The 19,436-nt window shown below is 42.9% G+C and overlaps 1 protein-coding gene across 7 annotated transcripts in view; it reads right to left on the reverse strand.

Annotated features, from left to right (window-relative positions):
- Window positions 1-19,436, reverse strand: part of UNKL (unk like zinc finger) — a 147,270-nt gene that overhangs the window by 82,547 nt on the left and 45,287 nt on the right. For all 7 annotated transcript variants that reach the window (XR_007776295.1, XR_007776294.1, XM_050967631.1 and 4 more), the window contains exons 7-8: window positions 17,087-17,171; window positions 7,329-7,483 (exon numbers count right to left, since the gene is read on the reverse strand). Coding sequence is in view for 5 of the 7 variants with exons in the window: in XM_050967631.1 (XP_050823588.1) it covers window positions 7,329-7,483; window positions 17,087-17,171 (240 nt within the window). In the remaining 2 variants the exon portion in view is untranslated. The remainder of the gene's footprint in view (window positions 1-7,328; window positions 7,484-17,086; window positions 17,172-19,436) is intronic.

A 19,436-nucleotide genomic window follows, 5' to 3' on the forward strand; every position in this document is an offset into this window, starting at 1 on the left:
GTGCCCTAGGACAGGTAATGTCTCCCAAAGAACCATGCACCAGTGCGATTCTTTTGTTTTTCTGCTCTCTTATATTTTTCTTTATTAAAAAAAAAAAAATCTAGGAAGTGAAATGAAAAAGAACACATTGAAATGCAACAGGGGTGAAAATTTAAACATCAGGGTAAAAAAATTTAAGTAGCAGTAGTTCTCATAGCAACCTTAACTCATCCACATTGCACAAACACATTATTTTTGATTACTCGTTAGGCCAGTGGCGTCAAACTCAGAGGAGAGGGCTGAATTTTGTTTAATTTTAGTCTGTTGGCCAGAGTACAGTCATTATTATACTCCCCAGAGTGCAGAGTGGAACACCCATGGATGTCAGTAAAATGCTTGCACAGAGGAAAAAGGGGAGAATATGCCCCTTATGTTGTAACAAAATGTTTAGTTATTTGTTGAGCGCCTCGTTGTATTTATCACTAATTCAGAAAACATGCTCCATGGCCCTTTTCTTCTTCCAAGTACTTTACAAATGCTAATTAATCCTCAAAAAACCCTGCATGGTAGGTCAGTATTACTCAAATTTTATACATAGGGAAACAAAGGCAACCAGACTGAATTACTTGCCCATGGCCAGAGAGGGAAACAGTGCCTGGATTAAAAAACAGGGGCTACTCCTGGCACCCATCCCCCATGTTCAACTTTCAAATAATTCAGAATTATAAATACTATGAAAGTCTTGAACTTCTTGAATTTTCTGTCTTGTGTGTTTTAAATTCCTCAGACTTCAGTGGGATTTTTTTTTTTACACTGTACACTTTTTTCTTTTTGGGGGGACGGAGGAAAGAGATGAGGGTACAGAACTGTAAAATTTAATTTTTATTAACATGAAAAACTACTTGTGCCTTAAGAACTGTAGTTGGAAGTTCACTTTACCTGAGGCCTCATTACCAACAGTGAACACTGGAATAGAAAATGCTACTTTGGCATTAAAGAATTAAGAAGAGCCTAAAACGGGTAGGCAACCTATGGCACACGTGCCGAAGGTGGCACGCGAGCTGATTTTCAGTGGTACTCTCACTGCCCTGGTCCTGGCCACCTGTCCGGGGCACTCTGCATTTTAATTTAATTTTAAATGAAGCTTCTTAAACATTTTTAAAACCTTATTTACTTTACATACAATAGTTTAGTTATATATTATAGACTTATAGAAAGAGACCTTCTAAAAACGTTAAAATGTATTACTGGCACGCAAAACCTTAAATTAGAGTGAATAAATGAAGACTCGGCACACCACTACTGAAAGGTTGCCGACCCCTGGCCTAAAACATACTCCACAAGCAAGATTCAGATTTAGGACACTTGATGTAAAAAGGGAAGTATGTTGCTTCTTTCTCATCCTTGTACATGGTTATTTATACCTACATGATGCAAATGCATTGCTCTTTCAGGTGTGTATATACACATATATACACACATACACACATACATACACACACACATATCTATATCTATCTATTTATCTATCTCAGCCTCTGTATATACTGGTGTCATCTTTCCTCCCCTCTTACTTTTTTTTTTTTTTTTTTTTTTTTTACAAAAGTCACAGTTTCTTACAGGTCAGAGATTTTTTCTGGGACCACTGTTTTTCATATATTCCTAATTTCCAATATACTTTCTACCCAACCAAATTATCTCCATGGTTGCAAAAATAACCAAAGGAGTCAGTCAATCTTGAGAAGGCATTTGAAGGTGTCGAGTATGGCTGCATGACTCACTGAGTCAGTGAGGTTATTTTAAGTCTTGAGGCTATGTAAGAAAAGGCATAGAATCACGTATAGGAGGAGACCACCAAGGATCTGTCATGCTATGCAAAGTTGGCAGAATGTAAGGCATGAACAGGGAAGCTGGGAGATAGAAGAGACAATGTAAAGCCTTGAGACAAAGGATTTAGAGTCAGTGCAAGTTAGGTATTTGGGTACGTGTTAATAAGAGAAAGAGATGGTCAGAGCTTTGGACGAGAAAGATGCTTTTAATGGTACCTTGATGGAAGGATATGTGGAACCAAATATGAGAGTAAGGGAAGACCCCAACGGGCTACAATAATCAAGGCAACAGATGACTAGGGCATGAATCGACGTTTTAGCAATATGTATAGAGCATAGTGTAAGGATTATGTTTGAGATGCAGATGAAGAATCTGTAGAATTTAAGACTGAATGTATGGGGATTAGGAGAGAGAAAAGTCGAATAATGATACTAAAGTTACAAACCTGGGTAACTGGGAGGATGATGAAATTATGAACAGTGACAGAGAAGGGAGGAAAAAAGTGTTTGAGATAAATACTCCATTTGTGCCACAGTCAATTTGAGTTTGGGGCAGGACATCCAGAATTGATGAGACAGTTAGGGATGCATAAATACACTGAGGGTGGAGAAGATCAGAGTGATTTTGAAGTCATCTGCACAGACATAGTAATTAAAACCATGAGTTGATGAGGTCACTGGGGGTGGAGTCAGGAGGAACAGTGCAGAGGCAGGGACCAAGAATAGAGGCCTGAAGAACAGACTGGAAAAGGGGGTTGAAAGAGGATGAGCCACCAAGTGAGACAGTGAAGGAACAGAGAGAGTTAGAGGTAACTGAAGTAGACAGTACACTCCAGGAGCTTGAAGGTGAAGACCAGGAAATTAATGGACCACAAAAATGGGATGGAAGAGGCGGTTAGGAAGGATGTCTCTGTATTAGTGAAAGGGTGAAGGAAGAGAAGGTGAAGGTTGGAAAGAAAGGGGAGAAGAGGAACACTGCCTCTGGTATATCAATGTTCTCCTTCGGGAAACCCCCCCAGCAAGATCTAGGTTGAAAGAGGAGGGGGCAGCTGCAGAAGAGGCTTGAGGAGAGAGTCAAGGGTAGTGAATAGGCAGCAGGAGTCGTAGGCATAAGTGTCAAATATGTAGACAGAACTGGTGGAAAAAAGAATGAACTTGTAGTTGAAAGCATCTGCAAAACCCCTAGACTTTCTTTTAAGGCACTTAGGGTATGTCTACAAGGGGATAAAAAACCTGTGGCTGGCCCAGGTCAACTGACTCGGGCTCACAGGGATCAGACCCTGGAGCTGAAAAAAATTATTGTGTAGACATTTGGGCTCAGACTGGAGCCCAAGCTCTGGGACTGTGAGAGAGTGACGGGTCCCAGGGCTTAGACTCCAGCCCGAGTGTCTCCACAGTGATTTTTCAGCCCCAGAGCCCAAGCCCAAGGCCTGGGCTACACTAGCGGGGGGGTTCGAACTAAGATACGCAACTTCAGCTACGTGAGTCAAAGTATCTTAGTTCGACTTACTTGGTTGTCCTCACGGTGGCAAATCGACTGCCGTGGCGCCCCCATCAACTGCACTTACTCCTCCTGCCAAGGTGGTGTACAGGCGTTGATTAGCGGATCGATTTATCGCATCCAGACGAGATGCAATAAATCGATCTCCGATACATCAAACACTATCCGCCAATCCAGCGGGTAGTATAGACGTACCGTAAGTAAGGTGACCCTGGCCAGCTGCAGGTTGTTTATCCCCATGTAGTCATACCCTTAACAGCACAGAAGCGGGAAGAAATGGATGTGACAAGACAGTCAAATATGGGGATGGTGGAACAACACAATGATGTGACAGTGAAGAAAAAGGGTTGAGTGTAGAGAAGAGGATGGCACCAAGGAAAGAAATGACAAAAAATAATGAAATGAAGGATAAGGTTGAAAGCTGAAAGGGAATTTGAGTTGTTCATGGACTAGAGATTATGTAAGACTTGTGTGATGCAGCCAGAGGAGAGTAATTAATGAAGTTAAAATGAAAGAGAGTGGTTAGAGAGAGGGTATGCAGAAATTAAGAGGCTGGGGGGAACGCAGTGCTTGATGAAGATTAAGTTAAGGAAGTGACAAAGGTGGGTAAAATAAGCTGGTTCAAAGCTGAAGGCAGAAAATGGAGGTAAAGGACCCAATATGCGTTTAAGGGAAGATCTTGAGGTGGCTACAATAATCAGTTAGAGTTAGAATAATCAGAGGGGGACATTAATGTGGAAGCTAAACTCCCCAGAAAAAGAGGTGGGAATGAAATGAAAGAAAGGAAGAGAGTCACCCACTGAAATGGGGAGGAAGGATAAGGTCATGGAATAACAGATGATAGCCAAACGGACAAAAAGGGGAGCAAAGCCTCAGATGCATGAATAAGAATGTACTGTGCGTAAGTGAGAGAGGAATCTATGTAAAGTAATTATATGGCCTCCTCCATCACCATAGTATGCCCACTTCACGATTTTTAATGCATTTATCCTCACAACACATCTATACAAGTAGGAAGTACTTTTACCCTCATTTACAGGTGTGGAACTGAGGCACAGAGAGGCTAAGTGACTCGCCCAAGGCCACACAATATGTGTGGGACAGAGCAGGGAAATGAACTCAGGCCTCCCAAGTAAGTGTCCTAATTATTGGGCCATCCTGCCTCTCTGGAAACAGTTTGAAGTGACAAACATATGAAGGCAGGATGCCTTTGTTGTTGATGCCTTTTTGCAGGGTGAAAATAAGAGAGGAGAGGATGCTCTGAAGGTTGCACTGGGGGACAGAAAGAGAGAATTCAGTGGGGTGTAAAGGCAGCAGCAGAAGGAAGGACTGAGGTTTCATTTCTAAAAAAAAAAAAAAAACCACAAGAATTTTAGTGATAGCAGAAAAGAAGGGAGCAATGATAAGAGGGAACAGCAGTAAAGTTGGAGCACGCAAGAGGGAGCATCAGTGTCTAATCAAGATGACTACAAAGAGGACATGGATGACAGCAGGCTGCAGTTGAGAGAGATATTGCCAGAGGCAAGGAGGAAAAGGTGTAGTTGGGATAGGGAGAAGCAGGGAGGGAGGTGTTGCCCAATAAATATCTAAATTATAATAGACTGGGATTAGATTGAGATAGTGGAAGAGAAAAAGGTAGAAGAAAAAACGCAACAGAGCTCAAGAGGAAGTGGGAAAAGGAAAAGAAGAGACCAGGGTGCAGGGGAAGAGCAGATGAGAAGGCAGGAATTTAAGTCTCAAAAGGTGAATCCTGGAAGCATGGAGGAGACCACAGCATTTAAGTAATTAAGGCAATGACAAAGGTAAGAAACTGTGGCAACCAATAATTAAACTAGATTAACTGCAGCAAATGATTGAGTACAAGCACATGGGAGGGTGGAGAGAACTGATGAAACTTGGTCCTTGAGCAGCAGCAGGAGAGTTTCTGTGGACAAGATAGCCATTAGACTCTCCCTGGTACTCTTATGCAGTCACCTGGAAGTGGGAGCAGATTGAAAAGCTTCTGAGAGAGGAGGTGCCTCTTATAGGTCACTGCTGAAAGCCTTGGGAGCAAATTGAATTGAGCCAATAGAACTCAAGTCCCTCTGCAGAAAAAGGAGTGGATTCCTACTGTGGAACAGGTATGCCCCTGACAGTCCCCTGAAGAGCTTTTTTGGAGGTAGCTGTAGCAGCAGATTTCATACTGGAGAGCTAAGGCACAGCGTAGACAGCTACACAGATATATCTTTATGGTTGGCCTAAAGGGCAACAGTATGAAGCTGCAGAACCTGCAGCAATAAAAGAGCTCAGGGTTTTAAAACACATTTATTAACCATTTCCTTTTAAACTTATTTTAAAACATGTAACCTATATTTGGTTTCTGCTTTAATCTTATAAACAGAAAGCTACAAGTGTTGGAAACCTGTTAGTGAAAGTTCTACCAATAAATACACACATACTCATGAACTACAGAAAGGTCTTTGTTGCTCATGAAACAAGAAAAATCAAGTCAATAAAGAGGTAGGAAGGGCTAGACCAGGGGTCCTGATCTTCAATTGTAGTAGGAAGAGCACTGAGACATAAACCTTTGTATCAGACGCCTGAACTAAAGTAGTGGTCAAAACTTTGCTGATATGAAGCAAAATCAGGTTGTGAGCAACAAGCAGGCCCTGCTTACAGAATTTGGCAAGCACAGGGCTGATATTGCAAAAACACATATTCCTGAGAGATGATGGGTACAAGCACTCACGCAAGCACATTCCAGAAGGGTGGTGCCAGAACACCTCAATACCAGCACATTCCCCAAAGATAACAGGAACACACTGACCCATCCTAAAGATAAGGTTAGGATGACAGCATGATGGATAGAGATGTTATGATCGAACCTACAGATACAAGACAACGGGTGGCACCCAAATAGGTCAGAGAGTGGGATCCTCATACGTCAGGGAAAATACGTAACTTGTTTGTACTGGTGCATAAAGATGTATCTCAGAGGAAGTGTCTTTGGCCAGCCGAGAGGGAAATGCAAAGTCCCGCCACTGACTGAGCTGCGTCCACTATTACGGGTATACATGTATTAGTGGTCCAGTAGAGTCTGTGGAACACTAATACCTTGCTTCGTCAACAATAAACCTAGTGGGTGCCTTCATACCTTAATGGATCTTGTAGTCACTGGATGGTTCGCTCGAGGTCTGCTGCACCAGTTGTCTGTGCAGAGCTGGGACAGCATACAGGGAGAACACACACATGAAGCTGAACATCTAACCACAAGAACTACCTCAAAATAACTGTTGCCTACCAACAAGATCCATTTCCAAATATGGCTAAATAATAGAGAATAAAGACTCTATAATCAATTCCATCTCCTTTTCTCCTCAACTCAGTTTGACAGAATAGGATAGTTTACATCATACTCTTTACTCTGGTACTGGAGAGCCTCTTAACTACCAAATATACTATGGCTCCAGGAACAGCCTGAAGACAGCTTTAAAGTAAAATGTCGAGTGCATAGTTGTATATGCAAATTCTTATCTGATTTTCCTGTTAACAGAAAACAATAAAAAGGAGAGCTGTAGCCAGCCAAGATCTTCCTTTAATGAAATCTTTCCTAAAGAGAAACCAATCTTAAGTAAGTTATGGTGTCCTGTGTTTACATAACAAATGCTGAGGTTCCTTGATTAAAGGAATTCGATTTAGGTAGTTATATGACACTTCTCACTGTAGTACCTGAGTACCTACAGTCACCTGACTGCATTGACAAAGAAAGAAAGAGGGAGAAAAAACAGAGGTAATACAAAATTAAATTGGGTACTCAGGTAGAGGCCAGACATTGCACTAGATATTCAGCACCAGTTAAAAACCTTTATTGCCACATGTGAGGGCTAATTTTTATTGATTTTTAATGTCTAAGTAAGGTGCTTCTTTTCTGTTGTAATATACATATAGTAAAAAGAGATGTTTGATAAATAAAACAAACAATAATATATATTGGCACAGTGATCATTAGTAGTAAGTTTTTCAGAAGTATTTACACTTACATTTCCAGATTGCCCATTGTTATCTGTAATGCTGTTTGTGGAGTTAAGACTGCTGCTCCATTCATTTGCAATTCCTATGCTGTCTGCTGAAAACAGATGAGCGCCTGGCTTTGATTGACAACCAGTTTGCAGTATGACTACATTCATGGTGTCCTCTGTTGAAGGAATCCCCAACAAATTACACACAGATTTTGTATTTAGCTGTGTGAATTCACAACAATTATATACCCAAAACCAAACACACCACCACCACCTCTGATATGGAAACATTTAAACTACACAAATAAAAACTTTGTTTCTGAAAGCATAACATAAACAAAGCAAAGTCAATTTGAAAATGGTGTAATTTAATATTTGTGTTTTTGTGGCCATTAACAAACTTAGTACCAAATATATGTTTGTAACTCAGAAGGCTTTTCCTCATCACTTGGTCCAACAAAAATCCACAGGAACAAAAAAAGATCTGCATCCTAAGAATATACAGTCTTATTACAAATTTTGCTGTATTTTCAAGAATCTAAGATACTATAGTGTTTAAAATACAACATTTTTAGGACTCTGGATTGCAAAGATAAACACAACATTGTACACTGAACTACTGTCTTTTTTCACTCTACCTGGCTGTAGAGTGATCTATAGCATCCCATCAAAAGAAGATGAAGTTACTCACCTTGTGCAGTAATGATGGCTCTTCGAAATGTGTCCCCCTATGGGTGCTCCACACTAGGTGTGCATGCGTCCCTGCACCTTTGATTGGGCATCTTTGGTAACAGTGTCTGTTTGGCCTGCACATATGCTCTCCCTCCCTCGTGCTCTGCCTTGAGGCTAATTAGCGCTGCATGGGAAAACCACCCTCCTGGGCAAACTACCTTCTCTACCATACAGCCCTTATTGAGAACTCCAAAGTAGAGGGGAGGAGGGTAGGTGGAGCACCCATAGGGATACAAATCTTGAAGAACCATTGTTATTGCACAAGGTGAGTAACTTCCTCTTCTTCTTCGAGTAGTGTCCCTATGAGTGCTCCACTGTAGCTGACTCTCAAGCAGTGTCCTCAGTGGGAGGGTGGGGCTTTGGAGTCAAGTCTCCTATGGATGATACTGTGGAGCCGAAGATAGCATCAGAAGCAGAGTCTCCAGTGATCGCATAGTGTTCTGAAAATATATAAGCAGACAGCCAAGTCTCTGCCGTCTGCAGGATTTCTGAGATAGGAACATTCTTGAGGAAAGCAACAGAGGTGAAAGCGAATCTCATGGAATGTGTACAGATTCCAGATGGAGGTAATACATTGTGAGCATGATAGCAACAATTAACAGTTTGAGATCCATTTGGAGAGTCTCTGGGCTGGTATCCTTGTGTTTTTTGACCTTTCCACAATGGACAGGAAGAACTTAGGAGATTTCCTAAAGGCCTTTGTCATATCCAAATAAAAGGCCAAGGCCCTCCTAATGTCTAGTGTATATAGTATAGCCTTCCTGTTGTCATGTTGAGGCTCTGGGTAAAAAGTGGGGAGGTGAATGAGCTGATTTACATGAAAAGACAAGGCCACCTTGGGAATGAACTTTGAATGTGGCCTATGAGTGACCTTGTCTTTAAAGAATGCTGTGAAGGGGGTGGGGTTAGGGGGTACCATTAGTGCCTCTGTTTCCCTATTCTCCTTGCTGAGGTAATGGTCACTAAGAACGCTGTCTTCACTGACAGGTATGTAAATGACCGAGTTCAAAGAGGTGTCTAATTAGGCTCTTTAAAACTAGATTTAGGTCCCACGTTAGAGTGGGGTGTCTGGGTTGGTGAAAGAGGTTCACCATGCCCTTGAGGAATCTCTCTGTAGTTTTTGGGTGGGCAAAAACCAAGTATCCCTCTATCACTTGATGGAAAGCTGTCATGGCCGCCAGGTATACTTTGAACATACTGAGAGATAGTCCTGTCCTCTTGAGAACTAGCATTTAGTCCAACACTATAGGGAGTATGGAAAATACTGGGGTGATTTGTTTGGAATTATACCAAACCTGAAACCTTGTCCACTTTTGCAGGTCAGTGCATTAGGTAGACCATTTTCTGCTGTGTAGTAACACTTCCTACACCTCTTTAGAGCAGCAACTCTCTCTATGTGCTGGAACCATGAAGGAGCCAAGCCTTAAGATGGAGTATCCGTAGGTCAGGATGGAGAGTTTGCCCTTCGTTCTGTGAGAGGAGATAAGGAGTGGGTTGAAGAGGGATTGGTGGACATGTCGCAAGCTGTCACAGGTATGGGTACCACGTCTGTCTTAGCCAGATGTGACCAACCAGTATAACATTTGCTTTTTCTCTTTTTTATTTTTATCAGGATCTTCAGGAGCAGAGGAAATGGGGGAAGGTGTATAGGAGGCCTTTTTCTGCTAGGAGAAGGAGAGTGTCCCCTAATGAGTGCTTTCCGAGGCCGTCTCTGGAGCAACAGCGTGGGCATTTCCTGTTCAAGTAAGTAGAGAATAAGTCTACTGTTGGGGTCCTCCATTGTTAGACTATGCTGCAGAGTACAGTTGGGTACATTTCCCACTTGCAGTCATGTGACAACTTGCAACTGACACTACTGTTGTATTTTGCACTCCCAGGGGGTAGGCAGCAGATATTAAAACATTGTGCCAAATGCGCCAATTCTATAGCTTTAGCACTTCTAGGCACAGGAAAGATGATCTGGCACCCCCTTGATGATTTATGTAGTACATGCACGCTATGTTGTTTGTCATGATTTTCATGAGTGCATTTCTCATCAGTGGAAGAAAGGGAGCACAAGCATTTCTGACTGGAGGTCAAGGCCAAGAACCAATCTTCCTGTTCCAGAGATGGAATAATCGCTGCTATTGTGACCATCTTCAATTTTTGTGCCCGCATGTTTTTGTTCAGTGCTCTGAGGTCCAGTATGAGTCTCCACCCTCTTTTTTTTGGGGGGGGGGGGCTGGGGGGAGAGGGGGAAATCAGGAAATATCAGGAATAAATGCTTTTGCCTCTGACTTGAGCCAGAATAGGTTCTGTGGCTCCCAGGCATAGCAGGTGATCTATTTCTTGTTTTAACAGTCTCTCATAAGAAGGGTCTCTGAGGAGAGAGGGAGCTGAAATGGATAGAGTATCCATTGCAGATCATCTCCAAAACCCAATTTTGGAGGAACAGAGAAAGGCGGTATCCAAAGGGATGCAAATGGTTTGTGAGTTGCAGCTGATGTTGTAGGGAGTGGTCTCTCAGGGCCTCAACCAAGGCATCAAAACTGGGGTTTCGAGGCGGAAGGTTGGGAGGTTGAGGGACTGATGGTTTTCACCTCTGAAATTCTGACTTCTTTCGCTGTGGCTCATAGCAGTGCTGTGATAGGTACTGAGACGGACATGATTTGTGGGAGGACTGAAGACTAAAATTTCTTTTTTTGACCTGGTGTATAGATCCCCAATGACTGAAGTATGGCCCTGGAGTCCTTGAGAGCATGGAGTGATGCATCAGTCTTATCTGCAAATAATTTGGAGCCTTTGAAAGGGAGGTCCCCGGCCATCTTCTGTACCTCTTTTGGCAGCCCTGAAAGGTGTAACCACAAAGACCATGACATCATTACCACTGTTGATACCAAGTGGGCCACTGTATCCGTGACATCTACTGCTGTCTGAAGTGCTGTTCTGACCACTAACTGCCCCCATGTATGACGGCCTAAACTGTTCTCATTGTGGTCTTTTGGCGTAATTGATATGGTCATAATGTGCCGTTAAGGCCTGGTAGTTTGCAATTCTAAATTGCAAGGTCACCAAGGAGTACGCCTTCCTTCCAAATAAGTCAAGTCTTTTCCAGTCTCTATTATAAGGGGGTGGATTTCATGTGATGTTGGCAGCCATGAGAATTCACCACATCCACAATGATGGAATTAGGTGGAGGGTGTGAAAAAAGGAATTCAGTATCCTTGGAAGGGACATAGTATATTTGTTGGCCAGTTTGCGTGTTGGTGTGACTGAGGCTGGTGTTTGCCATATGACTTTGGCCAGATCCAAATGCGCTTCATTAATTGGGAGGGTGATCTTTGAGGAGTTTGGCATATGCAGTTTGTCCAACAACTTACGGTTGGTGTCCTTCACTTCCTCGAGAGGGACCTGCAGTGTCTCCCGCAACATCTTTGTAAGGTCCTGAAAGAGTCTGAAATCATCTGGTATGGACAGTGGAGAAGGCATTGCTTCTTCATCTGAGAAAGAGGAGGAGATATTGGTTTGCAGTGTGGCATCTTCTGCTAGCCTGGTTTCCTGCTCCTCAGTTTCCTTATGAGGTTCTGGAGACAGAGGTTGGAGGAGAGCATCTCAGACTCCCGGTGGGTGACACTAAATGCCTGGGAAGCATGGTGACTGTAGGCTGCCCATGGATCCTAGTATTGCCACTGGGATGGTAGAAAGGGCATGGGTGGCAGAACCCACTGTTGGTCATATCATGGGGGCTGAAACCCAGAGTGAGGGTGTAGCTGAGAAGGCCCTGGTTGGTAGAGAGAGGGACCATGGCAAGTGCCGAGAGAGGATATCCTCCTGGTCACTATCAGACTCTGCTGGATATTAGTGAAGCTGAATGCCTCAGTGCCAGTGGTGATTCTAGGCTTTGAGATGCACTCAGTACCGAACCCCCGGTCTAGGGTCTCAGATACCATGAGGTCCTTGGAAAACCAAAACTCCTGCGCTGCCGTAATCAGTACTGTCAGGGCTTGTCGGGACCGAAGAAGCCAGCAATCTTGCTCAAGACAGGCAGGGTTGTTTTGAAGTTGTTGGTACAGAGAGTTTCTGCAATGAAGGCGTCTTTGTAGACACGGTACAGTGTAAACTCTTGTCTCAGACAGGTGGTGCCACTGTTTTGGAGTCTGAGCCCATAGCTTAGTAGCTGTGTGAGCATCAGAAGACCCATGTGAGTTGTGCATATCATGCTTTTAGTCATCAGTGCCAAAGTAACTGAACATGCTGGGGATCTCATCTGGTTGGTTTGGGATTCATTCAGTATGAGGCCTTACAGCTCTCTTTTGGGAGATTTTGCGAGGGGGATCCGAAGACTTCTTTCTCAGCTTACCCTCTTTGGAAGTAAAATGCTCTGGTGATGGTTCGTGCTGTCAAGGAGATTCGGGGCCAGGGTCAGTCACAGGTTGAAGAACTCCCTCCATAAGCAATAGCTTTAACTTTAATTCCTGGATTTTTCAGGATCCGGCTTTTAGCTGCTGGCAAAAAGTACACTTTCATGGAATGTGGGCCTCTCCGAGGCACTACATGCAATGGGAATGTCTGTCTGTAACCAGAATAGCCTCCCTGAAGAAGAGGCACCTCTTAAACCCAGGGGAGCTGGGAATGCCCTCTACTGGGGGCAATCCCTAAGGGAGGATAGAGATAAAATAAGAACATTTATTTTTCTTTAAAACAGGAAAGAAAGTAATGGAAACCCTATAACACTAAAGAGAAAAAACTGACGAAAACACTAAGAGTATCTAAGAGATAAACAATTCTAAAGATCTAAAGTATGAGCGAATGGACTGCTAATTGCTCCGTCTCTAGCTGGGGAAGTTGAGAAGGTAGTTCACTTGTGCAGCATTAATTAGCCGTGAGGCAGAGCATGAAAGACACAGAAAGCATGTCCAGGCCAAACGGACACATCTACCAAAGATCTCCAATCAAAGGCGCAGGAACGCACGAGCACCTACAATGGAGCACCCACAGTGACACTACTCGAAGAATCTGGAATTTCTACTGCTTATCTTAATGGGATATTGAGAAAATATTGACATTTAAGAGGTCATTCTATTTAATCGTCAATTTTTATATCAGAAAAATTAATTCAAAGTAATTAGACCCACACATCATTTCCTGGTGCTCTGAAGACAACTTCAGTATTCTATTGAACATTTCAGATTTGGTTATTTAGATGCTCATTACTTACTGCCCTTTGGAATATACAAAAAAAGTACTCTTTAAAATGGTATTTATTAAAAATTTGGAGATTTAGGTCTGTGTGGGTTTTCTAGACAAATAATGCATTAGCAACAGATATTTAGTTGAATAGGCTGACTGACATTCCTCACCCCTTGATTCATGAACATGGGGTATTAAAAAAAGAAACAGGGCTAGAAAATCCGATCAGCCCCTGAAGAAATTCCACAGATTTTGGAAGGATTTTCTATACAAAATGTTTCTTATTTTTCATCTCTGTTCACAACTATATTTCTGAAAGGCCATAATAAACTGTGTCCTGCACAAACCTTCCTTCTGCCAAGGACAATTAATAGTTATGATATCATGCAGAAGAGTACATGCCATGATACTGAACAGATGGAACAGTGGGACATGTAAATTCAGTGCCATTACCTCTCTTCAGGGGAGATAGCATAGTTGAGGATTGTTTCCTGTGGTTTAATTTTTGTACCTAATGATCTATGTTTAATTACTGCATGATTCTGCCTTTGTACTGTGTTTCCAAATGCTGTATCTAACATATTTCCTTTGTCTTACATATCAAGTACAGGAGTAGGGGACAATTAAAAAATACAGGAGACACAGATGAGATGAGTAATAACTATCATTGTGCAGACAGACTCCAGACTAAGTGCCGGGACTCTGAAGAAGGAACACAGGTAGCCCCCCTGATCATCCTCTGCCTGACTGAATATGCAAAAAATGGATGTGAAGACAGAATATGCTGCATTTATCTAATGTTATTTATTTCCACTATCCCTTGGGGCTGTGACCTCATTCTGGATTGCTTTACGAGGCAGTTACAGTCACTGTCATCTCGATTAAGTCTAGAGGGAAAATACTGCCCACGAGTCCCTCACACCCTCACGCTCCCTTCTAGGTCACTGCTCCAGCCCTCCTTGTTCAGTTAGCTTCACTCCCCATACACACAGCTGCACATCAATCCCAAATCCCATAAATGAACGTATCTTTTACAAACTCATACAGTCCCCATCACTGTAGGATTGATGTGCCTCCCAAGTTTTTAAAAATAGAAACACTCTCGCTCCCTTCCTTCCTAGCGTATAAGAGAACTAGCGTGATTAGTTTATTGGCATTTTTGCTCATGTTTTATGTACTTATTGAGGAAAAATCACAGAAATGAGTTTAGTATTACATTTGGAACACTGTGCAGCCCCAGTCATTCTAATTCCTTGAAGGAATGAGTACCATAGTCTAGGTCTAGTTCCTGCAAAAGTTCTGACATTTGCATGAATCAGCCTCCCCTAACTGGTAAATGATTTCATTGTTCCAGTGGGACATAGCTACCATGAGAGGTCATTGTAGAGCTAAGGAAAAGATGCTCTCAGAGAATTTGGGCCAATCCCATAGAGGGCTTTGAATATTAGGACACAGCCTTTGAAAGGGGCTCTATTCACCAGGCAGCCAGTGTAGAGTGGAGTATCAGGGTAATGTACTCATGACAACCTGCTGCTAATCAAATTGGCTGTGTTTTTTTTTTAAATCAAACAGAGCTTTTTCAGTTGTCGCTTCATTCCTACAGACAATAAGCATTAGCCTCGGAGGTCATGAACGTGTGGGTTGCTATGGCCAGGTTTGGGTCCAACATGAAGTGGTGTAACCTTCTAGGAAGTCAGATGGAAGTGGGTGTTTTTGACACACTGACAATCAGAGCACCAACAGCATTGAAGAGTCCTAAAGAAGCCCAACGCTGCAGACTAACTTCCCTTCCAATGTTTTTAGGAGGCTCATTCCCCTGCTAAGTTTTTCAGAGGCAGCTGGCAATTCCTCACTGCTCTTCACCCTTTGGGACAGGGTTTCAATCCTCCTCTGTTAACAGAGGAGACTCTTTGGGGGACTGTGCCAGTTAAAAGGGTTGTGGGCTGCACCAACCAGTGGGAGAAGGCTGATAGGTGAGACCTAAAAGGGAGCAGAGTAGCAGCAATGACACCAGGGGAAGCCCAGTTCCAGTGCATAGTGAAAGGGACCCGACTTGCCAGCTTCCACAAAGAATAAAGAGAAGAGAAGAGAAAGTCAGCTGCTTCTGAAGATGAGAGGAGTCTCTCTCCCTTACAGCCATGGGGAAGGGGAGTAGGCATAAGAGATATTGTGCCTCCCCTGCACAGTGGGCCAAAAGGGATTGCCTGGTCTGAGAAACTAGGGCCTCACTGAAGGTAGGGGGAGATGCAAACACGCTCTTAAGGGCCAAAGAAACAGGAGCCATGGGATAAGATTCTCCCTGTCACCTTTCCTATGAGATAGGGTCCCTAGCTATGGAGTCTCTCTCTCTTCTTCCCACTAGATCTATGGAGGGGTTCTTTTCTGTTGACCATACTTGAACAAGAGAGAGGTGGAATGTCAGGATTGCAGAACTGAGTTCAGAGCTGTTGCTACTGGCAGAGACAGATAGAGAAACCGCAGTGGTAAGAGACACATAAGAATCTAGATAGAAAGGATGGGCCACTTGAATCTCCTATTGCTAACTGATGTCAATCCAACGTTTCCATTCTTTTTACTCCCAGTAAATCCTAACCTGGCTCCCAGCTGCAAATATTTTGATTATATGGGAGGAAAGGAAGTAAAGTCCTGACCTAGTTCTGAATATCCCTCCCTATGTTGCTACTATTTTCTCACTGTCTTTTGTATCTAGGTTTTATGAAGAGCCTGAACCACATATGCTCCACACACTACTCTTGGGGGAATTCTGCATCACTGTGTGCACACAGAATTCATGTCCCTTGCATATTTCTTTGCTTCCTTGCAGAAAAATGACTTTCTGACAAGGAAGCAAAGAGAACCACAAGAGTGGTCACACGTCCCTCCCCAGCAGTACAGGCGCATCATTTCGGGCACTCAGCAGAAAAGTAATTCACTGCAGGGTGGGAGGACTGAGGATGCCATGGTCAGTGGCTCCTACCCTGCACTAGGCTCAGCTGCTAATCTCAGTTGGGCTGATCCTGTTCTTACTGAAGTCAATATAAAGTCCCAATTTCTGTCTCTGGTGCACTGTGCTGAGTTGTTTCCTCCTTCCCTGAAATGTATGCAGTTACCATCAATAGCACTTGATCCTGAAAAATAGGTTTCTGCTGTTTTATTCAGAGAGGAAATACTTAGTAAATTTACTTATCAATTGAAACGTAGGGCTCCAGCATTTCTAGGAACTTTATGACTGCTAAAGTATCATACCTCTTCAATGTATTCATCTTTTTCATACAAGTGAAAACAGAAACTAGAGGAACTCTAAAAGGATGTGCCTCTTTCCTGCTTCCTGGATACAACAGCCTGGATGTGTTGAGAATGGGAGAGCATAAGGGAAGCATCACTTGTCCATGGCACCTCTCTGCAGATTACTAAAACACCAGGTCCTGCAAATATTTACACACATACTCACCTTTAAACATGTGTTGTTATAGTCATGCCCATCCCAGGATATTAGAGAGACAGGAGAGTGAGGTAACAAGCTTGTCCAATAAAAGATATTACCTCATTCACCTTATCACTCTAACACCTTTCAACATGTTAGTAGTTCCATTGAAATTGATGGGGCTATTTACGTGCTTAAAGTAGAATATGTACGTAAGTGTTTGCTAGGGCCCAAATAAACAATAGGTACAGTCCGTTTCACAGGTAATGCATTTTCCACTTCCACTGTTGCCACGAGGAGTTTGATGCAAAGTAGTGATGAAATCATAGATGCAAGGTAACAGAATGGGATAAAACACATTTTTTTTAAAGGTGAAATAAAAACAAACATTCTCTACTGCACGATCGTGGGAATTTTATTAACACTGAAACAAAAGAACCGTTCTCATACTCACTTTCAACGTGTGCAAATGCACAAAATGGACCGCGGGGGCAGTAACCTGTTTGGCGGATGTCATTGCACTTTGTAGATTTGTAAATCTAAAAAAATAGAAGATGAATAACTTTAAAATTATCTGGGTACTAATAGCATAAGAGCTCAATCTATTCAGTTTAACAAAGAAAAAGTTAAGGGGTGATATGATTACAGTGTAGAAGTATCTACCTCGGGAACAAATATTTAACAGTTGGCTCTTAGTTCTAGCAGAGAAAGGTGTAACACAATCCAATGGCTGGAAGTTGAAGCTAGACAAAAATCAAACTGGAAACAAGGCATAATTTTTTAACAGTGAGGGTAAATAACCATTTGAACAATTTACCAAGAGTCATGGTGAATTCTTCATCACTGACAATTCTTTAATCAAGACTGGATGTTTTTCTAAAAGAGAAGCTCTAGGAATTATTTTTGGGAAGTTCTATGACCCCTTTAGTCATCTCTTTCCTAAGCTGAGCAGTCCCAGGTTTTTAAATCTCTGCTTGTATGGAAGCTGTTCCATATCCTTAAATCACTTTTATTTCCTTTCTCTGTACTCCTTCCAATTCTAATAATCTTTTTGGTGATGGGGAAACACTGCACACAGTATTCAAAGTGTGGGTGTATGATTGATTTATACAGGGGCATTGTGATATTTTCAGTTTTATGTATCCATCCCTTCCCCGATGGTTCCTAACATTGTTAACTTTTTTTTATTGCTGCTGCACACTGGGCAAACGTTTTCAGAGAACTATCCACAATGACTCCAAGATCTCTTTCCAGAGTGGTAACACCCATTTTGTATGCATCTATCATTGGGATTATGTTTTCCAACATGCACTACTTTACATTTATCAACACTGAATGTCCTGCCACTGTGTTGCTCAGTCACCCAGTTCTATGAGAGCCCTTTAAAATTCTTCCCACTCTGCTTTGGACTTAACTATCTTGAGTAATTTTGTATCACTTGCAAACTTTGTCACCTCACTGTTTACCCCCTTTTCCAAATCACGTATGAATATGTTGAACAACACTGGTCCCAGTATAGATCCTTCCAAGACTCCACTATTTACCTCTCCCCACTGTGAAAACTAAACATTTATTTCTATCCTTTTGCTTCCTATCTTTTAACCAGATGCTGATCCATGAGAGATCCTTCCCTCTTATCCCATGATTGCTTACTTGGTGTAAGAGCCTTTGCTGAGGGACCTTATCAAAGGTTTTCAGAAAGTCCAAGTATCCTGTATCCACTGGATCACCCTTGTCAACACTCTCAAAGAACTCTGATAGATTGATGAGACACAATTTCCCCTTTACAAAAGCAGTGCTGATTCTTCTCCACCCTCAGTTCCTTCTTGCCAGAATCTCCAACAGCGGGGAAGGAGAGAGGGTCATGGAATGAACATGAACAACACATCTCGAAGAACACCAGTTACGGAACAAGTAACTGTCTTTTCTTCTTCAAGTGTTCGCTAATGTCCATTCCATATTAGGTGACTCCCAAGCAGTACCAACGGAGATGGGTAGGAGTTCATGAACGTGTAGATTGCAACATAGCTCTGCTGAACCCAGTGTCATCTCTGGCCTGCTGAGTGATGGTACAATGCATCGTGAACATGTGAACCAAAGACCACGTCGTGATTCTGCAAATTTCCTGGATGGGAATGTGCATCAGGAAGGCTGCTGAGGACACCTGAGCTCCAGCCATATGGGCCCTCACAATTGGCAGGAGTGGGACCTGTGCTAGCTTGTAATAGGTCCAGATGCAGGAGGTGATCCAGTTGGAAATCCTCTGTGAGGACACTGAAAGGCCCTTCATCCTGTCTACTGTTGCGATGAAGAGCTGGGTCGACCTAAAGAAGGGCTTGGTATACTCCAGATAAAATGACAGGGAATGTCTGACGTCCATGGCGTGTAGCCTCCTTTCCTCACTAGTGGTGTGTGGCTTGGGATAAAACACCAGGAGGAAGATGTCCTGGTTGACGTGAAAGGAAGACACCACTTTTGGCAGAAAAGCTGGATGGGGTCACAGCTGAACTTTGTCCTTGTAGAACACTGTAGACAGCAGTTCCAATGTCAGGGCTTTAATCTCCGACACTCATCGTGCCGATGTTACTACCACAAGGAAAGCGGCCTTCTATGACAGGTGGGAAAAGCAGGAGGCCACAGGCTCAAAGGATGGGCCCGTGAGCCTAGAAAGAACCAAGTTAAGGCCCCACTGTGGGCCGGGGGCCCAGACTGGCAGGAAGAGTCTCTCAAGGTCTCTCAGGAAGATGAGAAACATGTCATGCGAGAACACCCTCTGACCCTGAATCGGTGGGTGAAAAGTGAAG

Source organism: Gopherus flavomarginatus, chromosome 9, assembly GCF_025201925.1.
Source record: "Gopherus flavomarginatus isolate rGopFla2 chromosome 9, rGopFla2.mat.asm, whole genome shotgun sequence".
Lineage (NCBI taxonomy): Eukaryota > Metazoa > Chordata > Testudines > Testudinidae > Gopherus > Gopherus flavomarginatus.